Raw genomic sequence first — 22,125 nt, forward strand, 5'->3', positions numbered from 1 at the left:
CCCACTGCCCGTCTATCAGAGGAAGGCTTGTGTGCTCTCTCACCCGCGCTTGGCTAGGAAAGATATTTTGAAGCAAGGAAAGAAAAGGACACTCTCCACCTCCCAGTCTACGATGTGATCTCCACTCCTCCCCGGGGTTTACTAAGAAAGGTCTCCCATTGCTCTGCGAACAGTTCGAACAGTGTAAGGCTGGAGAGATGGCTCAGCTGGTTAAGATATGCGCTGCCAAGCCAGAAGACCCAAGTTTGAGCCCCGGGACCGGTTTCTGTTGCCACTATGGAGATGAGAAGCCTGGACCTGGACCAAGGCAAATAAAGAGAGCTAGGCAAAGTTAGAGGTTTCTCTCTAGTGAGACCATTAGTTCAGCAAAACAACTGCCTTTCTGGAATCTTCGATAGCCCCTGAGAGACACCCAGAGTGCCAGAACACCGAGAGAAGCGGATGCTTCAGAACTAATTGCTCATTTGAGGGTCATAATTTAAAATGGTTAAAGCCTTTTTTGATGTTTTGATTTTGAGCCTTAGCCTTTAACAGCTGAGCAATCCCTCTGGCCCAAAAGTGTTTAAAGTCTTAACAGATTTTTGTTTTAAATTTTTTATAGTGTACCATTTGCCTGTAGTGCCCTCTGCAAGACAGAAGAGGGCGTCGGATCCTCAGAAACTGGAGTTACAAAGAGCTGGGCGCTGTCCTGTGGATCTGGGAATGGAACCCAGGTCCTCTGTAAGAGTAGTAAATGCTCTAACCATGGAGTCATTTCTCTAACCCCTAAAATGTTTAAAATCTTCACACCATTGAAACAAATTAAAAAGGCCTTCCTTATAAGTCAGAAACCAGATTACAGAAATGCTAAGTCAGTCATCTGGATCGGCCTCCAAGGACTGTAAATTGCTCAATTCTGAGCATATTTTGCTGTGACTTGAACAACTTAGAACAGAGTGAAAAGATGATTCAGGAGCTAAAGGGTCAGGCAGGTGACTGACGTCACTGCCACAGCATCGCCTGGGGAGGTGTGGCTTCACTGAAATTGCTGCTGCCTGTTCTGAACAGAAACAACAAGGAACGCTGGTGCCCACGTCTGTAGGCCTGGGCCCTCACCCAGCATCAGCATTTATCACCATAGACTGCTGTGATGTGTATTGAAAGCTTGGTCCCCAAAACAGCAATATTCAGAGGTGGGCCTTTGGCGGGTAAATGGATCAAGGGGGCTCAGACCACATCAACGGATCAATCCATTTATGGATTCACAGATTAGCATCTTGGAGGGGAGGGAGACAACGCAGCCAGGTGTGAACAAAAAATGCTTGGAAACCAGAAAGAAACTTGTACTTTACACTGACATTTCCATATGGTTTTCTTTTCTTTTTTGGTTTATTTTTATTTTATGTGCATTGGTGTTTTGCCTGCATGTATGTCCGTGTGAGGGTGTCAGGTCCCCTGGAACTGAAGTTACAGTTTTTACCCACCACGTGGGTGCTGGGAATTGAACCTGGGTCCTCTGGAAGAGCAGCCAGTGCTCTTGATCACTGAGGCTCCCCCCACTCTCTAGTCCTCACTTGGTTTTCTATATTAATGACTGTGGAGAATTGGACCGCTGCAGGCCCAAAGCCTAACCACACAGCTTACCTGAGGCTATCTTTAGCTTCTTCAACAACCGCTGCTTGCCCACCTCTGTGTCTGACCTGACTTCTCTGTGGCTGTTGGGTAAAATCCTTTGGAATGCTCAAAGAGAACATTAGCTTCCACCCAGCCGCCAGACTAAGAACGCCGCCAGGAAGCACCCACGCCGCCAGCCAGCACCCACGCCGCCAGCCAGCACCCACGCCGCCAGCCAGCACCCACGCCACCAGCCAGCATCCACGCGGCCAGCCAGCACCCACGCCACCAGCCAGTGCCCACGCCGCCAGCCAGCACCCACGCTGCCAGCCAGCACCCACGCCGCCAGCCAGCACCCACGCCGCCAGCCAGCACCCACACCACCAGCCAGCACCCATGCCACCAGCCAGCATCCACGCAGCCTGGAGCTGAAATCTGGCCGTTTGCTGCCATCTGCCTGCCTGTGGCTCCCACCAGTGTGCTGGAGAGCATCTTGATTTGTGACTGTTCCTTGTTACATTACTGTAAGACCTTTATGACTCTATTACCACGCTGGGACATGGAATTTGAGACAACCCGAGTTCATGCTCCTGGGCCAGGGTCACACACATCTGGCTCCAGAATAAATCATTTTTTATCCCCTCTGAGGTGAGTGTTGTGATTTTGCACCCATGACCCTGGAATGAAGCCAAGAGAAATCTTTCCTCATTTGGAAAAAATAAAAACTAAATGTACAACCCAACAAAATAAGTATAACTCCAAGCAAGAGAAAAATCAAGAAAACCTCACTATGTGTGTGTATGTATGTATACACCACAATATATGTGTACTACATATGTATACACACACACACACACACACATATAGCAGGTAAAAAGCTTTGAAAGCTTAAAACAGCCAGGGAACAGGAAATGCATTGTGTTAGAAGTGGATCCATTCAAGCCACCAGAGAATAGAATAGCAGCTTTAAAGCAACAAATGATTAAAAAAAAAAATTGTCAGTCCAGAATTCGGTACCAGGCGAAAACAGCCTTTTGAAATGGAAGGAAAATATTTTTTATAAAATAACAACACCGTGAGACTCTGTCCCTGGCAGATGTGAACTACATGACTTGTTAAAGGAAACTTTCCGGACAGACAGCAAAGAGTATAATGTGGAAATTCAGGCTGTTCTAGAACTTTTCCTGCCTTATCACTGTTGACAGTTGGGACCTGCGTAATTCTCAGCTGTGGGAGAATTCTTTGTTCAATGTCATCCTTAGCCTCTGGCAACTAAACATGAGATGCTATCAACTGTATATGACCACTGCCCCCCAAATTTTGATAACCAAAAAACACCTCCAGACGCTGTCATATGACCTTTAGGGGACAAATATCTATCACCTTATTACCCTATCCATCTTCTCTCTTCATTGAGATCACTGATATACAGGAATGAATACCAGAACATTCATGTGCAGAATATACAAGAGTGAGTTACCAGGAAAAAGGAAGGAAGGGAGGTAAGGAAGCTGGGAGGGAGGGGAAGAAGGGAGGGGCGGAAGCAGGTGGGGAGGGAAAGAGGGAAGACAACTACAGGGAGAGGACATTCTGAATGAACAATATTTTAACTTACAAATAGAATCTCATTATCTTTTCCAATTAATGCCAACTATTTGCTGATGAGCTAATTTTTTATGCGTGAGGGGAAGAACTCAGAGCACAGACTGCATTAAGTGATGTAATAGATGTAAAGAAAGAACCATTTTTCGTTTTGAAATAGTACATGATTATGTTAAACTGAGGAGCTATATAACAGTCCAGGGCGTTTTCAGCATCCTGCCATCTAAGCTTAGTGATTCTTCTATATTTTATTTGATCACTATTATAAGGTGTATATACGTAGTTTTAAATTAAAACTACAAGATGTAACAAATCCTTGTGCAAGAAGATAAACATTTAATGCTAGGAGCAATAGTCTACAAAGGAGTGATCTACATGTTTTGCCTTTTTCTTGCCCTCCCCCCCTCCCTCCCTCCCTATCCCTCCCACTCTCTCACTTTTATTATAACACTGAAGCAATCTTGATGGAAAACTATTTTCCTGCTTTGAGTTATTTTTCTAAAGAAAGGTTTTCAGGACTGTTTTCCAAGCCTCTTGTCAATCGCTCTTCCCAGCAACTTTAAGCTGAACTTAGCTGTGAAAACGAAAGATTCTCCAATAAAGAAAGCACTAATACCAAGTCTGCAAATTGCCCACGTCCAGAACACCTGCTCGCAGGAGCTGCCGGAAAACCAGCTTGCCGATACATTTCCAGTGCACTCCACGAGTGTACACAGGTTACAAGATGCATCCTTACCTGCAGCAGAAGCAGAGGGAGGTTTTCCGGCGTGTACTCTCTCCTCAGGCAGCTCTCTAGCTCCCTCTGCAGGACATCTGCCTGAATAACAAGGGGCTTGCACTCCGCCACCTAAACCCAAACAATGCATTTCAAACATTCTCAAACCATCAAATTTCAAATGTCACAAAATCAGATCTCCCGAAGGATACAGTGGTTTGCACGTTTCTAGCAGTGAGCAGGGTGTGGGGCTGTTTTGACCAATAACGTCAATCGTTTGCAAAAAGTAAACTTTTCTTGTGAGTAGTTAGTTCCCTAGTTTAGCGAAATGGAATGTGTTGTCCTGAAGCCCCTCAGGCTCCTACTCACCCGGAGGGTTCTCTTCAGAGCCACTTCCCGTTCACGTCTAAAGTGAGCGACATCCTTTGGTATTTGAACAGAGCTGCAGGAAGATTTGGACAACAGAAGTCGCGGTTACGAAAGCTGTGATAGACGAGATGATGGCGGGCCTGGTGGCCCTGGGACTCTTTCCAGGCATTCGTTTTCGAGTGAGTAATCACGCTGGGCCATTGCGGGTGAATAAAGGTCACGTCTTCTGTCTCAGTCAGAACTTTCCTGATCTAACTGATCCCTACTATCCCTTCCCCTTCCCTCACCGAGTCATTCCTCGGCCTTTGGTTTATCCCAGTTCCCTCTCCAGAGAGCAGGGAGGGTCGCGAGGGCAGTCATTTCCCGGTACTCGCCTTTCAGAGACCCCGTGCCTATCAAACTGCTGTTTCTCCTTAGCTGACCCAGAAAACTGGTACCTTGTCACTGAAACAAAATGTTCTTATGTTCCTGCTGAGTTATCAGAGGGTAGAAACAATCCATAGATATCAGATGGGAAATATTTCAGAAACTTTTTAAAGCAAGCTTTCTTGCCTCAGAAACATGGCTGGTCCCTAGGACACATGTAGCAGCCATGGCAGAGGCTCTGCTTGACCACAAGCTGAGGGACCCCAGTAAGGGGTGGAGCTTGGAGCGGGAAGGTTGGTGCTCTCCCAAGGAATTCCATAGACAGTGCCAGGAAGGCAGCTCTAGGCATGCCAGAGGATAGCATCCCCAAATAGATCCCACACTTGTAAGACTGGATGCTGCAGCCTCTGGCAAGGGAGCCCCAGTGCATGCATAGTTCAAACACACATGTGAGGGAATCAACTTAGGTTGATACTGTTCACTTGGCGCCAAGAGGCCTCAGATAATGTAAAATACACCGTTAGCGTGTTCCCTGGTGGAGGAGCAGTCCTGTTCAATACTAGAGACTGGGGATGAAGTTCAGAGGCTGGAGCACCTGTCCTGCATGGCCAAGGCCCTCAGTTCCAGAGACTGGGGATGAAGTTCAGAGGCTAGAGCACCTGTCCTGCATGGCCAAGGCCCTCAATTCCATCTCCACCACTAAGGGAAGGGGACAGAAGGGAAGAAAACACACGTTCTCACCTTGACAGCAAGGATAATAAAACTAAAACGGCACAGAAAAGATCGGCACGGTTGCCTGACAAGAGCGGCTCAAATGGACAAGACGCTGGGCCACCGATGCCTAAGCACCCATCTGGACACTTGGTGTCAAGGTTTTGAAGCTGGAAATAACCCATCTCTTACCTCTTTCCCCGTATTTTGACTTTGGCGAAGATGGGGTGATGTGGGGGAGAAAGAGAGACTTTGATAAGATCTGGAGAAAGCAGCCATCGATCACAACTATATTGTGTGATCTATATTCTCGTGGAGCTGGGGAAACAGTGAGCCACGGAAAGGGGCTCAGTTGTTGACGGAAGTTGCAGAACTCTTCCCTTGTAATTGTGTCTCCCGTCCTTGGCATGTGGGGATCCTAGGCCATAAGGGGCTTGGCGGCCCAACTCTGTCTCAAGCCACACCGTTCCCCTCAGTCAACCTGGCCTGTGAAAGACCTAAGAGAGGCCTGCTGGAATCCTCTTTTTGCACACTGTATGAAGATGTGTCTCTGTCCTTCCTCATTCACCTAAGGTAGCTTCTGATTGGTTTAATAAAGAGCTGAACAGCCAATAGCTAGGCAAGAGAGACTAGGCAGCACTTCCAGGAAGAGATAGGAACTCTGGGAAAGAACTGGGGGTACGGGAGATTCTCCAACCAGACTCGGGGGAAGTCAGATGTATGGTACTGAGGAGAGGTAACAAGCCATGTGGCAGATGTAGGTTAATATAAACAGGTTAAGTTTCAAGAGCTAGTTGGGAACAAGCCTAAGCTAAGGCCAAGCTTTCCTAAGTAATGAAAAGTCTCTATGTCGTCATTTATGACTTGGCAGTCCAGAGAAAGACTGGTTATAGAGGCCACTGAGCATAAGTGACTAACCCACAACAAGGCGACCATTAATTCAGCAAATGTTGTGACATATATTTGCCCACTTGTTCAGCAGGCATTGTGAAACACATAACTATTGCCAGGTCTAGGGCTTAGGGTATTAAGTGAGAAAAAAAATATAAAAATTTAAAAAGAAAATTTGAAGAAAAAGAAAGAAAGAAGGAGAAGAAAAAGCAGAAAGGAAGGAAAGAAGGCAGGCAGGCTTGGAAGAGGGTAGACAAGGCACCTGCCATGCAAAGGCAGGGGCATGAGCTGATCCCCCAGAGTGACTCAGTGGGGGGCGCCTGCATCCCAGCATTCCTGTGGTGAGGTGGGTGAGTCCAGAACCCAGCAGCTAAGAGACCTGTCTTGAAAAGGCAGAAGCTGACTGACACAGGAGGCGGTTCTCTGCCTCCCAGCCTGTACTCACGCACAAAACACAGGGTTTATAAAGAAAGTCTAAGGGAAAGGAAGAGAATTCTCAGCTAAGTAATACAGAATGCTGAAGTGATTCACCGGGAGTGGAGATTGTTTTTTTCTTTCTTTCTTTCTTTAGAACACTACACCTAGAAAACAGCGAACATGCATCTTTTAGAATTTAGATTCTTCCAGACGGCTATAGTGTAGCATTTTGAGGCAATAGTGAAGTGTAAGCATCCAGGATTTTCTGTCACTCTGCTCTCAAAAGTCCCTTCAGACCTTTGTGTTACATGGCACAGTGAGGAATCGCTTGACTGGTGTAAAAGCTGTAATATCAACACTTGATCTCTGAAATGTCATAGTTTTTATCCTATAATATTATGCGGTAGGAGAGGGCTTTGGCGTCATTGCAAATGAAAGACTAAGAGCAGTAATGCCCATCTTGGTCCTGTGATCGCCCCACCTCTCTGCTCCTCCTTGAGCTCCCTCAGACACCATGGAACGTGTGGAGTACCTGTTCTTTTTATTTTTAATTTTTTCCCCTCTGAGACAGGGTTTCTCTGTGTAGCCCTGGCTGTACTTGAACTCACTCTGTAGACCAGACTGTCCTCCGACTCACAGAGATCCGCCTGCCTCTGCTTCTGAGTGCTGGGATTAAAGGCACCCGCTACCACCACCACCTGGCTTGAAGGGCACAGAACCAACTTCGGAATGAAGTAGAAACATGCACAATTACTGTTTCTTCCCCGCATCTCCTCCCCATTCCCCTTGGCCATTCAACACCACTTCCCCACACCAATGGGCTTCTCATGTTAACAGAAATGATCCTGAAGGCCCAGGGCGGAAAGACTCATGGGCCCTCTGCTCCTCTGAAGCAACCTGATGGCCCCCAGCAGCAGCAGGCACCGCCCACAGCAGGGGCTCCCGCCAGAACAGGCACCCACAGCCAAATCTTTAGCCTTAGGTAGGCTTTTAAGTCTTATCAAAATTAACTTCATATTCAATGTCATTAGGTAAAATGAAACTTTTCATTTATATAGTAGCTTCTGGGACTTAGAAAAATAGCAAGTATTTTCCCACTCAGTAAGATTTGCTCTAGTCTACCGTGGCTGTTCTAGAAACATTAAAGACAGGTTGGAAAACGTCACGTCACGTTCTCTGTGGCCGCACTGCGCTAAGCACCCGGATCGCATCTGATCCCGTCAGCCTAGCAAGGCTGGGCTTGTTAGTAGCTGCAAGGAGGAAACGGTATTGGAAACTACCGTTGCGTGCCCTGTATTTGAGCATGCGTGATGTCAACTGTTCTCGAAGGAAAAGAAAGGGGCAGACTGAGCACGTAGGATGAGAACGGGAGGCAAGGCCCAGAAGCCCCAGCTTGACAGTGCAAATTTACCTGAAGGTCCAGTTGGCTGTTCCTGGACGGAGCCCCTGTTCTTCTAGCTCGGCCTTCAGCTCGCTTAGCTTTACAGCCAGGTCCTTCTCCAATAGCTGCACCCTTTCTGTGGAGGAGAACTTATACACACTTTCCATGGTTCTGCTTGCTCCTCCGAATCTCTGAAAAGGAAGAGCGTGAAGCTTACGCACCACCCTCTCAGCAGGCCCTATCCAGTCGTGGGGGTTTAACCTGCTCCACAGAGTCAGTACGGCCAGCTTTGCGGGAAGGGGCGACTGTTTACATTGTGCATGTGTGTAGGGACGATGTGTAGGGATGGGTGCGCGTCCACAATTTATGTGTCAAGGTCAGAGGTGACTTTGTAGAACTGATTTTTCCTTCCATTCACTTTTTTTAAAATTTTATTTTCGAGACAGGGTTTCTCCGTAGCTTTTTGGTTCCTGTCCTGGAACTAGACTAGGCTGGCCTTGAACTCACAGAGATCCGCCTGCCTCTGCCTCCCGAATGCTGAGATTAAAGGCGTGAGCCACCACCACCCGGCTTCTTCCATCCACTTTTTACACGGGTCCCAGGGATAGAACTCAGGTGCTCGGACTTGGCAGCAAGCCCTGCACCCCGACTTGCTTCAACAGCCCCCAACGCCACTTTTGCAATGAAAGGACTGGCCAGATAAAACGTGACTTCTGCTGCAATTACTGCCTAGTGGACAGTAGAAAACAGTAGGTTAGAGACGCTGCTGGCCTTGAATCTTTGGTCAACTAGGCTAATCTTCAAGAACGTAAGCTCTGGCTCTGACTTCGGAGTTGGTTAATGAGACGCGTGCTCTCTGCCCCAATACTGTGGTCTCCACAAAGGTGTATGGGGAGTGCACACTAACAGCCAGGAGAGACAGCAAATGCTGACCTCTAACCCCGCTCCAGCCCAGATAAGGGTGCACAAGGCCTCTCTCCTCCAGCCTGGGGTATTTATCCACAAGCATTTTTGAAGGTGCGAGCTTCTGGTTTTGGAAAATCTCCCAGGAATCTCAGTTTGGACATGACCCTTGTACATTTGGGCTTTGGAGAAAATCATACTCATTCAATAAAATGTGTTTTCTTAATTTTCTCTGCCTCTAATCGACATTCCGATTTTACCACAGAGAGTAAAATATCCCTGATTTCCCATCCCACCCTTATTTGCCAAATTCAACATAATTGTTTCTTAAGTCTTTAGTGGTAAGAATTAAAAATGCAAGTTGACGATGTGATCCCCGCGTCGTGGGACCCCCGCATTGCAGGGGTTTGGTGATGGTGTTTTGGCTGCCTACACTGGTCCTGGAGTGATGTCATGTCACAGAAACTGAAAACAATTCAGCTTTCCCCTCTTTTGACACCTGTAAGTTCCTGCTTCCTGCATTCTTTCCCCACCCCTCCTCCCTCTCTTTCAGACAGAATCTTACTATGTAGCCCAGGCTGGCCTCGAACTCCCCACCCTCCTGCTTCAGCTTCCACAGGGCTGGGAATGCAGGAGTATGGTACCATGCTGGGCTATATTTCTAGATTCCTTTCATATATGTTTTCTCAAGCCAATCTGTTATCATTGCAACAAACAATGAGGCTATGGGGATGCTTGCCCAGAGCCTTTCTTGGGGAGTCTGCATAGTCTTTTTATAAACATTAGAAATGGAATGGGTATCTATTTCAGACTAGATCGTGAACCTGCTGAGTCATGCGTTTGCCATGTTTGGCACTGCTGGAGCCTAATAAAGTGCACTGTTATTGTTCTCAGCAAAGTCAAATGTTCTTCTGGAAAGGATTTGCCACTTGGCAGCAGCTTTTCCAGTTGGGCAAACAGGTCAACAGCTGCCCTGACAGCTGCATTCCAGCCACAGCCAAGAGAGCAGCAGACTGGTCCTGTTCCCAGAGGACAGCCACTCCGCTGTCACTTCCTGGGGAGTCTCAACACTTCCCAGCTCTGAAGGGAGAACATTTAAGCCTGTGTTTACTTTCTTCATGGTCAAGTATCCAGAAAACTGACCTAAAGAGAGGATTGCCCAACAACTGCCTGGGAAGTGGCTGCGGGCTGAGCCCTTGCGCCTACTGCAGCTCAGAGGAAGCCATGGCTGCTGAGCCCTTCCTTGTGCCTATCTGTATGCAGACATAGACAAACATCTGTTTGTTTGTGGGGGGAGGGAGAGAATGGGTAACGTGTATGAAGCATCTAGTGTGTGTCAGGCATTCAGGGGGACCTCACAGAGTCATGAGACTGAGTCCCTTGAGTTTCTCTAGTAGCACGGCTGGGGTGCTATGGTTTGGAACTGAAATGTATGCCCATGGCCATGTGTTGAGAGTTGGCCCCTCTCCCACAGGGGACTGCAGGAACTTGAGAAGGAGGAGGAGGAGGAGGAGGAAGAGGAGAAGGAGGAGGGTCTCCCTGGAGGAAGTAGGCCTTTGTAGGTCATTGCTTAGGAGAGTGATAAATCCTGCTCTCTGTTTCCCTGCTGCCCTGAGGCCAGCAGCCTCCACACCACGTTGCCTCCTGACAGGCCCACAGCAATGGGGCCGGGCCATCAGGACTGTAAACCTCTGGACCATTAAGCAAGAAATACTTCCTCCTTAGAAGTTGGTTCTCCCAACCTTATCCCAGTGGTGGATGCTGATAGACACGTTGCTCAGAATTTCTGTGTTTACAGTCACTAGTGGAACTAGCCTGTGGTTTTGTCTTAAAAGTTTTGTCAGATTCCAAGATCCGAACCAAGCTGGCTTCCTGAAGCAAGCCATTGAGTCTCTGCATTTGAAAAACAAAGCATGCGGCTTGTATTCTTTTCTCATTAAATTTTCAGGAAAAATCACTTTAAAACATTTTGACCTTAAGCTTTCTTTATAGAAAGGGTTTCAGTTACAGAATGCGTTTATTTCTGTGAAATTGACTTATGTTTATTTTTACATTATTCATATGTGTTCTGTCTCCGTGTGTGTATGTATGTGCACCATATGCACGCAGTGCCCAGGGAGGCCAGAAAAGTGCATCAAATTCCCAGAACTAGAGTTACAGAGAGTTGTGAGCCATCATGTTGGTGCTGGGAATCAAACTCTGATCCTCTGAAGAGCTCTCCACAGTCTTGACCACTGAGTCATCTCTCCAACCCCTTTAGATTTAGCTCTTTAAAGCTACAAATGAAGACTGGTGAGTTGATCCAGCAGGTAAAAGCATTGTGTAAGTCTCCCCCATGCCACGGCATATGGAAAGAATCAACTCCTGAAAGTGGTCCTCTGGCCTCATAATCATACACAAACACAGTAACAATACAAAATAAAAATATTTAAAAAAATTATATGTGTGACAACTCATATTGTCTATTTTATTTTGTGCCTATTTTAATTATTGGGGACTGTGGATCCCCAGACCCTGAGTTTCCTGTGACTCTGCCTGCTGGAGTAAACAACTTGTTTTCCTATGCTTGCAGCTGCTCTGAGCAAACAACTTGTTTTGCAGCTGCTCTGATTACGAGACCCTCAGGAGTTCCTGATGGCTGGGGAGTGGTTTTGGGGGGGCTTGCAGCTGAGAGTTAGGGCGTGGAAGGAGACCCTATATAAGCTGCCCTTATAAATGCCACATAAAATAAAGGGGCATTCTTGGCACCCGTGTATGTGTGTGTGTGTCTGTGTGTGTTTCAATTTCAGGCCCTTGCCTCACTTGCAAACTGTACCGTAGCACATGACATGAAGAGCAGGCGTTGCGCTACATTAATAAGCTTTTTTACAGACCATTTTATACCTGAAACACATAATTAAACTAATTTTGAAGGTCTTCCATACCTTGAACAGTTTAGTGGCGATACAATTCCCACTGTATACAGCTAATCCCATGTAGAATGTTCAGTGAGTGGTCTTGGTGTCCTCAGGGTCGTACAGCCATTACCACGATCAACTTCAGAGCCTCTGACCTCCCCACCCCAAAGGCAAAGTATTCTAATTGGCATCTGTCCCCGTTCTCTAAGCCATTCCCTCCCAGCAGAAGGCACCCACCAATCCCCTTTGTGCCATCAACATTTATTTGTCCATTCTGGACATTTCGTATACAGGAAATCACACCCCGTGTGGTCTTTTATGGGTTGGCTTCTTTGATTTAGCATAATGTTTTTTAAGACTCATCCATGTTATAGCACGTACTGACACAGGACTCCTCTTTGGTTTGTTTCTGAGACGAGGTCTTTCTATAAAGTCTGGGCTGGACTTTTCCCACCCCCTTGCCTCAGTCTCCCGGTGCCGAGATCACAAGCACGTGTAATGTGCTGGTACTCCATTCCTTCCCAGTGTCTCAGTATCATTCCACATATGACTTCGTAGCGTTGCAGCGGCTCGCTGGCTGACGGGATGCTGAGCTGTTTCCAGTCGCCACTATTGTGAGCACTGGTCTGAAGGTTCAGGTATCTGTGTAAAAAGGTTTCCATTCCCCTGGAGTACATACATGGGAGTAGAGCTGCTGGGTCAAATGCTAACTGTTTGAACTTTGTGAGCAGCTGCCAGATGTTTTCCAAAGTAGCAGCATGGTTATATACACCTTCCTTCTGTACGGTGCGAGGGTCAGTTTCTCTGCAGCCTTAACAAACTTGTTACTTTTGGCTCAAGCTACGGCACTCGGTATGAAGTGATATGATTTTCATTTGCCTTCCTAGTGGTCACCGACATTGGCCATCTGCTGATGAGTTCAATGCTGACCTCCTTCCTCCTCCCACTCCTCCTCTCCCTTTTTTTTCTTCTTATGAGTTGCAAGTGTTCCTTTAAAAAAAAAAAATCCCAGGCTGCATTCAAAATCCCCATGTAGCTGAGGCTGGCCTTGAATTCCTAATCTTCCTGCCTTCGCCTCCCATGTTTGGGGATTATAGATCTGAGTCACCACACCCAGCCTGAAAGTGTTCTTTGTACCTTCTATATATGTATCATTTATCAGATATACCTTACAAACATTTCCTTCATCCTATGGGCCATTTTTCATTCTCTTGACATTTGAAAGCCTCAACACTGTAGTGTGTATAGAATGCATAAGGCTGTATGCTTTTACATTGATAGTCATGGCTTCTCTATTTGTTCTCTTGTCTCAATCTGCCTTGGGAATGCACCAATTTCATTTATGTTATTAAATAATTAATATTTATATTGATTTTTAAGGTTACTTATGTCTTTGGTTGATTTCAGTTCATCACTTATTATTGCTTTTAGATCTCAGGTTTAATTTGCTTTTGTTTTTCTAGCTCTTGAGATTCATATAATCTTTTTTGTGGTATCTATCTTTCCTCCGCAGTTCTGGGGGTCTATCCCAGGGCTTCACACATAGTAGGCAAGTGCTTCACCAAAGAGATACCTTGCCAGCCCTTTATGATAGCGCATTGAACATTGTATGTTTTTCTCTAAGCCCTGCTTTAGTTGAATCCCATAAACTTTGAATAAAGGGCCTGCTGTGTATGCATGAGGACCTGAGTTCAGATCCCCATTGCCCATATAAATGCTGAGAAGGCATGGCAGTCTGCCTATAATTCCAGCCCAGAGCAAGCTAGCTAGCCAAACTAACTGTATCAGCAAGTTCGGGGTGTGACTGAGAGAACCTCTTTCAATGAGTAAGATGGAGAACAATAGAAGAATATTCCTGATATTAGCCTAGGGTCAGCACACACAGCAGACCATACCACACCCATGCATAGCCCCCTACATGTGAATATGCACGTGAGTGTGTGCGTGCATGCACACACATATCCGTGAGCATGCGCACGCACACACACACACACACAATTTATTTAGTTCTGCCCTTTACTGCCCCTTAGACATTTTAGTTTGGCTTGTTAGCCTCTTGAGTCATGCAGCTTCAAAACCCTGGCCAGTGTCTTAAGAGGAAAACTGGGCAAACATTTCCCAGTACTTTGTCCTCCCCGGAGCATCATGTCCCCTTGGTCCCTTTGCCCCACTACTCTGTTCTCAGGCATGGCCTCCTGAGACTCTTGATTGACAGCTCGGCTTTTCTCACCACTCATCTTCGAACTTCTGTTTTTCCAAGATTTCAAACTTATGATTTTCAGGCTCTGTTGGTTCAGAATCTGGCAAGCAATCGAGGAAGGGAGCTGTCTTGTATTTCCTAGGTTTTCCTAACAGAATTACAATACTACGGATTTTACCCTTCTATTCCAGTCAGCCCCCAGACCCCTTCATACATCTCCTCAACCAGTAGAAAGTCAACGTGTATTTCAAATTTTTTTTCAAGACTGTAGAGCCGGCTGGCCTCAAACTTGTGGCAATCCTCCTGCCTCAGTCTCCCAAGTATTGGGATTGCAGTTGTGAGCCATCATGCCTGGTTTTCAGACTTTAGATCCAAATCTGCAGTTCAGTATCTTGAACCATGGTCTTTAAGACTCTTCTTTGACCCCTTTTTGTCATGTTTGGGTTCTAGACCCAAAGCACCAACAAGACCAAATTGAAAGTGGCTAAGGAAGCAAACCACTTGGGCCTGGATTCACCTTGTTTCTGGAACCCTAGGCCATCCAGTCTTTGTTGCTTCCCTGTCAAAAGTTCACCCCAAGGGAAAATGTTTGTCATTGCTGGCTCTGTGTGTACTGCACTCAGAGATGTTTCCCTCCATCTAGTTCACTACAAAGACACTCTTGGTGGTAACTCAGCAAACCAACGTCCAGACTCACCACGGAATGTGCTGGAATTTGAAAAATACTGGTGAACAAATGAAATCTCTTCTCTGAAAGAGGGAAAGAATGAAGCCTGTCTTCTCCATATTGTAGGAGTCTGCAAGTTGTAGAATCCTGCTTGTGCTTTTCTTTCTGTAGTGCTGTGCTCAGAGACAGATCTTTTTTCTGTCAAAACTTTATTGTTTGATTCTCTGTTGCTGTCAGAATGTCTCTCTATTAGACCTTCCATAAAAGATGAGTGTTCATTCTAAAGAGTTTGCTGCCCAATCTATTTTGTCCTCCATAACATCATGTATTTCCTCTCAAATAATGGCAGACAATCCTAGTGTTTGCTCATAGCAAGGTTTTATAACCACCAAGGAGCAAGGAAGCATGCGTGGAACCGACACACTGCCCTGCCGCAGTGAGCAGCAAGCACCCTGTAGTCAGACAGAAAGCCAACCAAAGCAAACTGCTGTCATTCATTTTCATCAGAAACAATGAAACCCAAGAAAACAAAGGTGAGAATGAGTGGCAGTTGAGTGCTCAACCCGAAACAGGACGTTTATACCATTCCCGTCATGGCTCAAGGGACACGCCCATGAGGGGGTGGAAAGCAAGAATCTGAAGAGTGAAAAGGGGTTGGGAAATGTCATCTTTTAGCAACACACAGCCACAGTAATCAGCCTCTCAACAACTGTAGATGACCGGCTGTGCACACACACATAAAAACGTGGTCCCTTCAACAGCCAGACACATATGGAGGGGGGCCTAGAGTTCCCTACCCACACTGATAGTGTCGAAGGCACGGGGAGTCATTGCCTTTAGTTGTGTACCCCCTAGGGACCCCACCAGACTCTAGTGGATAATTCCAAGACAAAGGTCACACAAGGACCCTGATTAAACAGAATGGGTCACAGAACAACCCAAAAGCCATGGATCTAGGAAGAGACTGGTGGGGAAGAGGGGCTGCTGGGGAAGAGATGGGAGTGGGGTGAGGAAAATGATCAGGGTGTTTTATAAAATATATAAAATTGCCAAATAACCGATTTAACTTTTAAAAACAAGGTTTGTAATAATAAAAATGTAAAGTATTTAGAAATAAAAAAATTTAAAAAACAGAACCTTAAGTTTTGTCACCATGAAACCCCTCTGCCAGTGCTGGCAATGGTGTCACCATGAAACCCCTCTATTGCCAGTGCTGGCGATGGTGACAGCAGGATCTGTGGTGACCTCTGCCACGGTGATGACAAGCATGTGTAATCATCGTTTCTGCCACGAACAATTGCAGACTTGGCGATGTCGGTAAACCTTTTGTATTTTTATGAGGCAGTCCTTTGAAAATTGGAGTTACTTACAAATTATCCTTCAAAGTAAATTTCTCTGGTTTTGTCTGTTTTTCAAGACAGGATTTTTCTGTGTAGCCCTGGCTGTCCTGGAACTCTCTCTGTAGACCAGGCTGGCCCCAGATTCAGAGATCTGCCTGTCCCTCACATAGCCGGGGCTTATTTTGAACTTGCTATATACCTGAGGATGACTTTAGGCTCCTGATTTTCCTGCCTCTACCTCCCAAGTAAGACACCTTTTATAAAGCGCTTCCCACAGCCAGACATTACTTAGAAGCTAGTCTGAAGAGACTCTAGTCCTGAGTCAGTCAAATGCAGTGATGGATGCGTGCACACTGCTGCTGTAGACGCAAAAGGATGGGCCGGATAAGTCACAAAGAACAGACATCTGTTCACAGCTCTGCAGGCAGAGGAGCCCAGGTCCAGGCGTCAGCCCCTGACACGGAGCTCTTGCTGTTATCCATGGCAAAAGGGAGAGGGCAAGACAGGGGAGGGAGGGAGAGAAGTGGGAGGAAGAGAGGAACGGGTAGAGAGGGGGAGGAGTGAGGAGAGGGAGGGGGATACTTCTTATTCTTTTCTGAAGCTCTCGCTCCTGAGATGACAAGTTGTTCTAGAGATATGACATTAGTCCAGGCATGAGGGCAGAACCCCCCGGCCTCCTCCTGCACTTTGTTGCACGGGGGACTACATTGCCAGCAGATGATCCAAATCATGTGGCCACTGTGTTTCTACTCAGCATTACTGCCTCCACTGTGCGTGTTTGCTCATCATGGCCCCGTGGATGTTTCGGGAGAGCCAGTTAGAGTCGGCCCCTTTCCTATCCTGTCCATGCCACAGATCTCCTTAACGGAGGTGGGACAAGACAAACCCATTCTCAAACAGCCCAGTCCAGGTAACTGGCAGAGGCGGGTGGAATGGTTCTTAAATGTAATCACAACCTTATGGCTTTACTTCACACAACACCAAAGCTACCTCTAAACTTGGCAGCACCCCTCCATGCTCAGCCTCAGCTCCTCCCTCCAGGATCCTGCCTTGACTTCCCTGGATGATGGAATAAACCGTACGGTGAAATAAATCCTTTCCTGTCTAAGTTGATTTTGGTCTTGTTTTATCATAGCAACAGGAACCCGAGACAGAGAATCAAGAAAATAGCTCTAGATGGTTCGTCTATGCAGTAGGAAATCTGGAGAGGCTGTGACAGTCATGGTGGCCATCACACTCCAGAGTTAGGATGCAACCCAGCTGTGGAGATCAGCAGCTCAGGGCTTCACTGCCGCGCTCCAAGCTCTTCCAGCTCCTGGAAGGTGACTTTTAAGTCTTGGAAGTTTCTGCCTGATGGGAGTGTTTCTGTTTACTCGGGGCCTTTGGCTGTGGCCAATAGCCTAAGATAACAATATGACTTATCGTGGGGACCCGGGCAGTATCAGCTTGACTGCTGGTGGAGCAGGACGCTGAAGGTCAGTCACCCAGGCTGCCAGCCATGCCCATGTGACTGATGGACCAGGGCTTAGAGGAGCTTCCTATTGGTCAAACTCAGAGGATAGTATCACAAAGTCCGCTGGGCGAATGGAAGGTCATTTGTGTAACTTCACTGAAGGAAGAAAAAAACCAATAAAACAGAAAACAACCTAAAAGCTCGAGCCTGCTGTCCAGTCTCTGGCTTATGTGGCTTTGAGAGGGGGGAGGTTGAGACAGGTTTTCTTAAGTAGTCCTGGCTGGCCCAGAACTCCTCCTGCCTTGGCCTCCAGAGTGCTGGGTGTACACACACACACACACACACACACACACACACACACACACACACACCACCATGCTAGGTCCTTGTGTGCCTTATCAGTTGCTGATTTTGCTGGGTATCTTTCTCTCTAATACATATAACAAGGAGTATGGGAATTTCCTGGGTTCCAGAAGTCCTGCAGGTTTAACCACTGAACCCCTGAAGGCCATCTTAGGGATCATCGACAATGAAATAAAATACTGATATAAAATAGCCTCAAAAAGTCACATGGCTAGTTCATTCGCCAAGTGAATAAAACCTCCAGTCTCCCCTATAAATCTCTTGAGACACTGCATCCCCATCCCCAACCTGGGCAATGCTGATGTCTGAAGACACACGATGACTCTTTCAGATATGGTTATTATTTAAATTGTTTCCTACTGTGAAGAAAAATCGTAAATTTGGTGGCTTCGGTAATGCTGTAGGGCTTTTTCCCCCCTACTTTTCTTAATTTGATTATTAATTTTGTTTTTTGTTTTTTGATACAGGGATTCTCTGTGCTGGATTCTCTGGGATTGGCTGTGTCTAGTAAGGAGGCCACTAGTTAGTTTTCGGCCACTTAGCCCCGAAATAATCACACAGAAACTATATTATTTAAATCATTGTTTTCATTGCTGGGCCCATTAGCTCTAGCTTCTTATTGGCTAACTCCTACATCTTAATTTACGCCTTCTCCATTAATCTGGCATCACCACGAGGTCATGGCCTACCAGCAAAGTTTCAGCATGTTTGTCTCCAGTGGTGCCCGCTTTTTCCCAGCATTCGGTTTAGTTTTCCCCACCTCGCTCTGTTCCGCTATAGCTCTGCTATAGGCCCAAAGCAGTGCCTTTATTAACTAACCAGTTCCTTTATTCACAGCATACGGAGGGAAATCCCACATCAGACTGGTCTCGAACTCACAGAGATCCACCTGCCTCTGTCTCCCAAGTGCTGGGATTAAAAGCGTGCACCATCACCACCCAGCTTGATAAATCTTCCTTGGACTCTTTTACAAATCTCTGCACATAAACTTTTCTTAAATGATCTAGCTTCTGAGAAGTTGGTCTTTTAACTTTGGCATCTGGTAGTTTGAATCAACAGTGTTTCCGTAGTTCTGGGCACGCAGCTTTTGGACACTGGGACATCATGCTGTCATCTCCAAAGTTTGTGACTGGGGATCGTGAGATCAAGTTACAACAGTCTATCCACACATTAGTCACGGTCCTTTCTACTTGGGAGCTTGTCATCGTTGAAAACTGCAACAGTCCCTAAAACTCTTGTGTTGACGGCTTGGTCCCTGTTGTGGTTTGATTACAAGACACCCTTCATAGGCTCCCATGTCCCTGGCTGGCAGCGCACTTTGGGAATGTCGTGGAACCTTTAGAAGGTTCAGTCTCACTGGAGGAAGAACACCGCTAGGGTGGGCTTTGAGGTCGTACACTGAACCAGGTCCTACTTTTTCTGCTTCCAGAGTGTGGGTTAGGAGATCAGCCAGCCTTCTGTTCCTGGTGCCGGGCCTTCCTCACCAGCATGGACACCGTTTCTCTGGAACTGTGAGCCAAGATACCTTTTCTCCCCATAGGTTTTTCCTCAGGGGACTTTATCACAGGAAAGAAATCAAAAGAGTCCCCAGTCCAGGGTGCTATAGACACAGGTGCTTTGGGATCACAAGGGCTGACTATCTGTGGAGAAATCCATTGTGGGTTTTGGAGCTGGCAGAAGGCTTTGTTAAAAAACAAACAAACAAACAAACAAAACAAACTCTCTATTTCTCAGGGGACACAGCTGAGCGGCTTGCTCTGTAGTCCCTAACCCCACCCCATAACTTTCTGCCTCACCGGAGCCACTATGATCGAGGCCAGTGAGCATAGGCTGAAACTTTGAAACTGTGAGCTGATATGTGAACCGACTTTCTCAGTGTTGGGAAACAACAAAGCCCTGACTGGAAAAACAAAAAACAAAACAAAACAAAAACCCTGTTAAATTGTCTAACGTGTAGATTTAAGCCATATGACAAAAGTCTGTCCTACTGTCTTAAATGCTCTTAAGTTCATCTAACGGAAGCTCTGCGTCTAAGAACGGAGTGCAGTTGAAAGCACAGGGCTCGGGGACTCGGGCAGCCCCAGATGTCCCTCTCCAGGAAGAACTGCCCACCCCATACTGGGTTTCTCCGCTTTTCATCAGTAGCTTGGCTAATTTCTGGGAAAACTGAAGACAGTAATGCTTTTCACATGCTCTGGCATCTCAGTGTCTAAAATATTCACAGTCTTCTGCATACAGCACAACTCTGAAAATATTTAAGGCTGTCAAGATACTTTTGCTAGAAACAATAAGTCATAAAAACCATAAATGTTCTATAGGAGTCTCAGGAGAATGTTTAACTTTCAGTGGGTTTCCTGTGTACAAAATGGCTTATGTTTTAAGCAACACAGGGCTAAAAGTGAAACGCTCTCCAGCCAGGCAGGACTGTTTTGGACAATTGCCCTGTAAACATCGGTCCTGTATTTCAGGCAAGGAATGATTCACATTCTGTACTCGCTCAGTAATAGGTTTTTCCAAGAAGCGCCCTACAATTCACTGTACATTTAACTTTAAGGAAACCAGTACGACAGAGACAAGCAGAACACTTGCGAGTTTTCTCAAGCCTGAGCGCAGTAATCTGAGCAAGCAGTCGGCTCAAGAGTGCCTTATCTTACTATCATTGCAGGGTCCAGCCTGCTTTACAACCCCTTTTGCTCTTTGGGCTGATGAGGGAGAGGGACTTGATAGGGGGAGGGGGAGGGAAATGGGAGGTGGTGGCAGGGAGGAGGCAGAAATCTTTAATAATAATAATAAAAAAGACTACAATCTCTTACCAACATTTTAAACGTGTGTGTGTGTGTGTGTGTGTGTGTGTGTGTGTGTGTGTGTGAGAGAGAGAGAGAGAGAGAGAGAGAGAGAGAGAGAGAGGGGTGCAGGGAGGTACGCATGTGCATCACAGTGTGTGTGTTGGGTGTGGCTCTCTCAGGCCACCATGCACACTCCAGGGCTTGAACTCAGGTCGTTAGGCTCAGTGGCAAGCACTGTTACCTGTAGAGCCATGTCACCAGCTCAGACCTATCTTTCACCGTTTAAGCAACCTTAGCATGACTAATTGGTTCTCAGTGGGTAGAACCACAATGAGTATCATTCTTTGGCACACTTCTCTACATCAGTTCTGCAGAACAGAGTTGATGTGACCGCAGAGAAATCTGGAGAACACAACAGCCAACGAAGTAAAATGTAGCATTAAAAGCCACAGAAACACAAGTGCCCTCTCAGGAGTTACTTAACAAAGCTATTTTTGAGGTAAGTTTCTTATCTTTTCTACTAACCCATTATAAAATTCGGAAAGGCAGAAGGCTCAGAAAAATGTCATGCTCAACAGGATTGCTACATTGTTGCTTTTGCAGGCTGTACTTTTTATGAGGCTGCTGTTGTTACCAAGACAAAAGACAAATCTTTGTCCCATTTCAGATGGCAGACACGCATGTGCACCACAGGTCTCACCTCCCTACGGATTATAAAACACCACAGCACCCGCAAAACACATAACCCTAGCCCCTCTCAGAGTCCACAGTGGGGTGGAGTAATGAGGTCACTTGGCAAATGATTTGTGTTAATTTATTTATTTGCCTACATTGGAAAACTAGTCTTTCTCTGATGTAGGTCAGCCAGTGTTTGGGAAATACCTTATGGAAACCAGGAACCCCAAGAGTTTGGTTAAAATGGGCTTCTATCTGTAAAACACCCAACAGACTCACGTTAGCACATGTTGGCTAACCGGTAGACTACCACAGCCATGGAGGGAATCTGGAAGCATTTCTACTCGGAACTGGCCCGCCCACATTCTCCACAACGGCTTTCAAACACATTCTCTCTAAATGTTTATGAAGATATCCAGATATTCTGGGCTACATTTATATAGCTCAAGGATACAGCCTGGTTAGCATGCCCAAGGCCCAAGATTTGGTCTGCACCACTGTGAGAAAATTAAAAATAAAACTATACTGCTATTTACAGTGTTTTAAGAACCTTATCCGCCTTCACCATGCCTGAAGCACTGTGGCACCGCTGATGTCTGTAACACGTGATGGGCCAGTTGTGACTCACTACGTTGTTAACCCACCGGCAAGATATGACCGTGTAATTTTCAAAACAGGCCCGAACCAATCAGTGAAGTCAAAAGGTGAGGTTCATATTCACAAGAAAAGTTGTTAACTATTTGCATAATTGTGTGCAAGCCAGTACGCACACGGCCTTTGGAGCACACGTTTTCTA

General features: G+C 46.3%; 1 protein-coding gene across 1 annotated transcript in view; it reads right to left on the reverse strand.

The window, feature by feature from the left end:
- LOC101991582 overlaps positions 1–22,125 on the reverse strand; it is a 177,353-nt gene that overhangs the window by 151,809 nt on the left and 3,419 nt on the right. Inside the window, exons 2-4 of the mRNA XM_026787503.1 lie at positions 8,076–8,236; positions 4,280–4,352; positions 3,932–4,042 (exon numbers count right to left, since the gene is read on the reverse strand). Of these exons, the coding sequence (XP_026643304.1) occupies positions 3,932–4,042; positions 4,280–4,352; positions 8,076–8,212 (321 nt within the window). The 5' untranslated portion in view covers positions 8,213–8,236. The remainder of the gene's footprint in view (positions 1–3,931; positions 4,043–4,279; positions 4,353–8,075; positions 8,237–22,125) is intronic.

This window comes from Microtus ochrogaster, linkage group LG9, assembly GCF_000317375.1.
Source record: "Microtus ochrogaster isolate Prairie Vole_2 linkage group LG9, MicOch1.0, whole genome shotgun sequence".
Lineage (NCBI taxonomy): Eukaryota > Metazoa > Chordata > Mammalia > Rodentia > Cricetidae > Microtus > Microtus ochrogaster.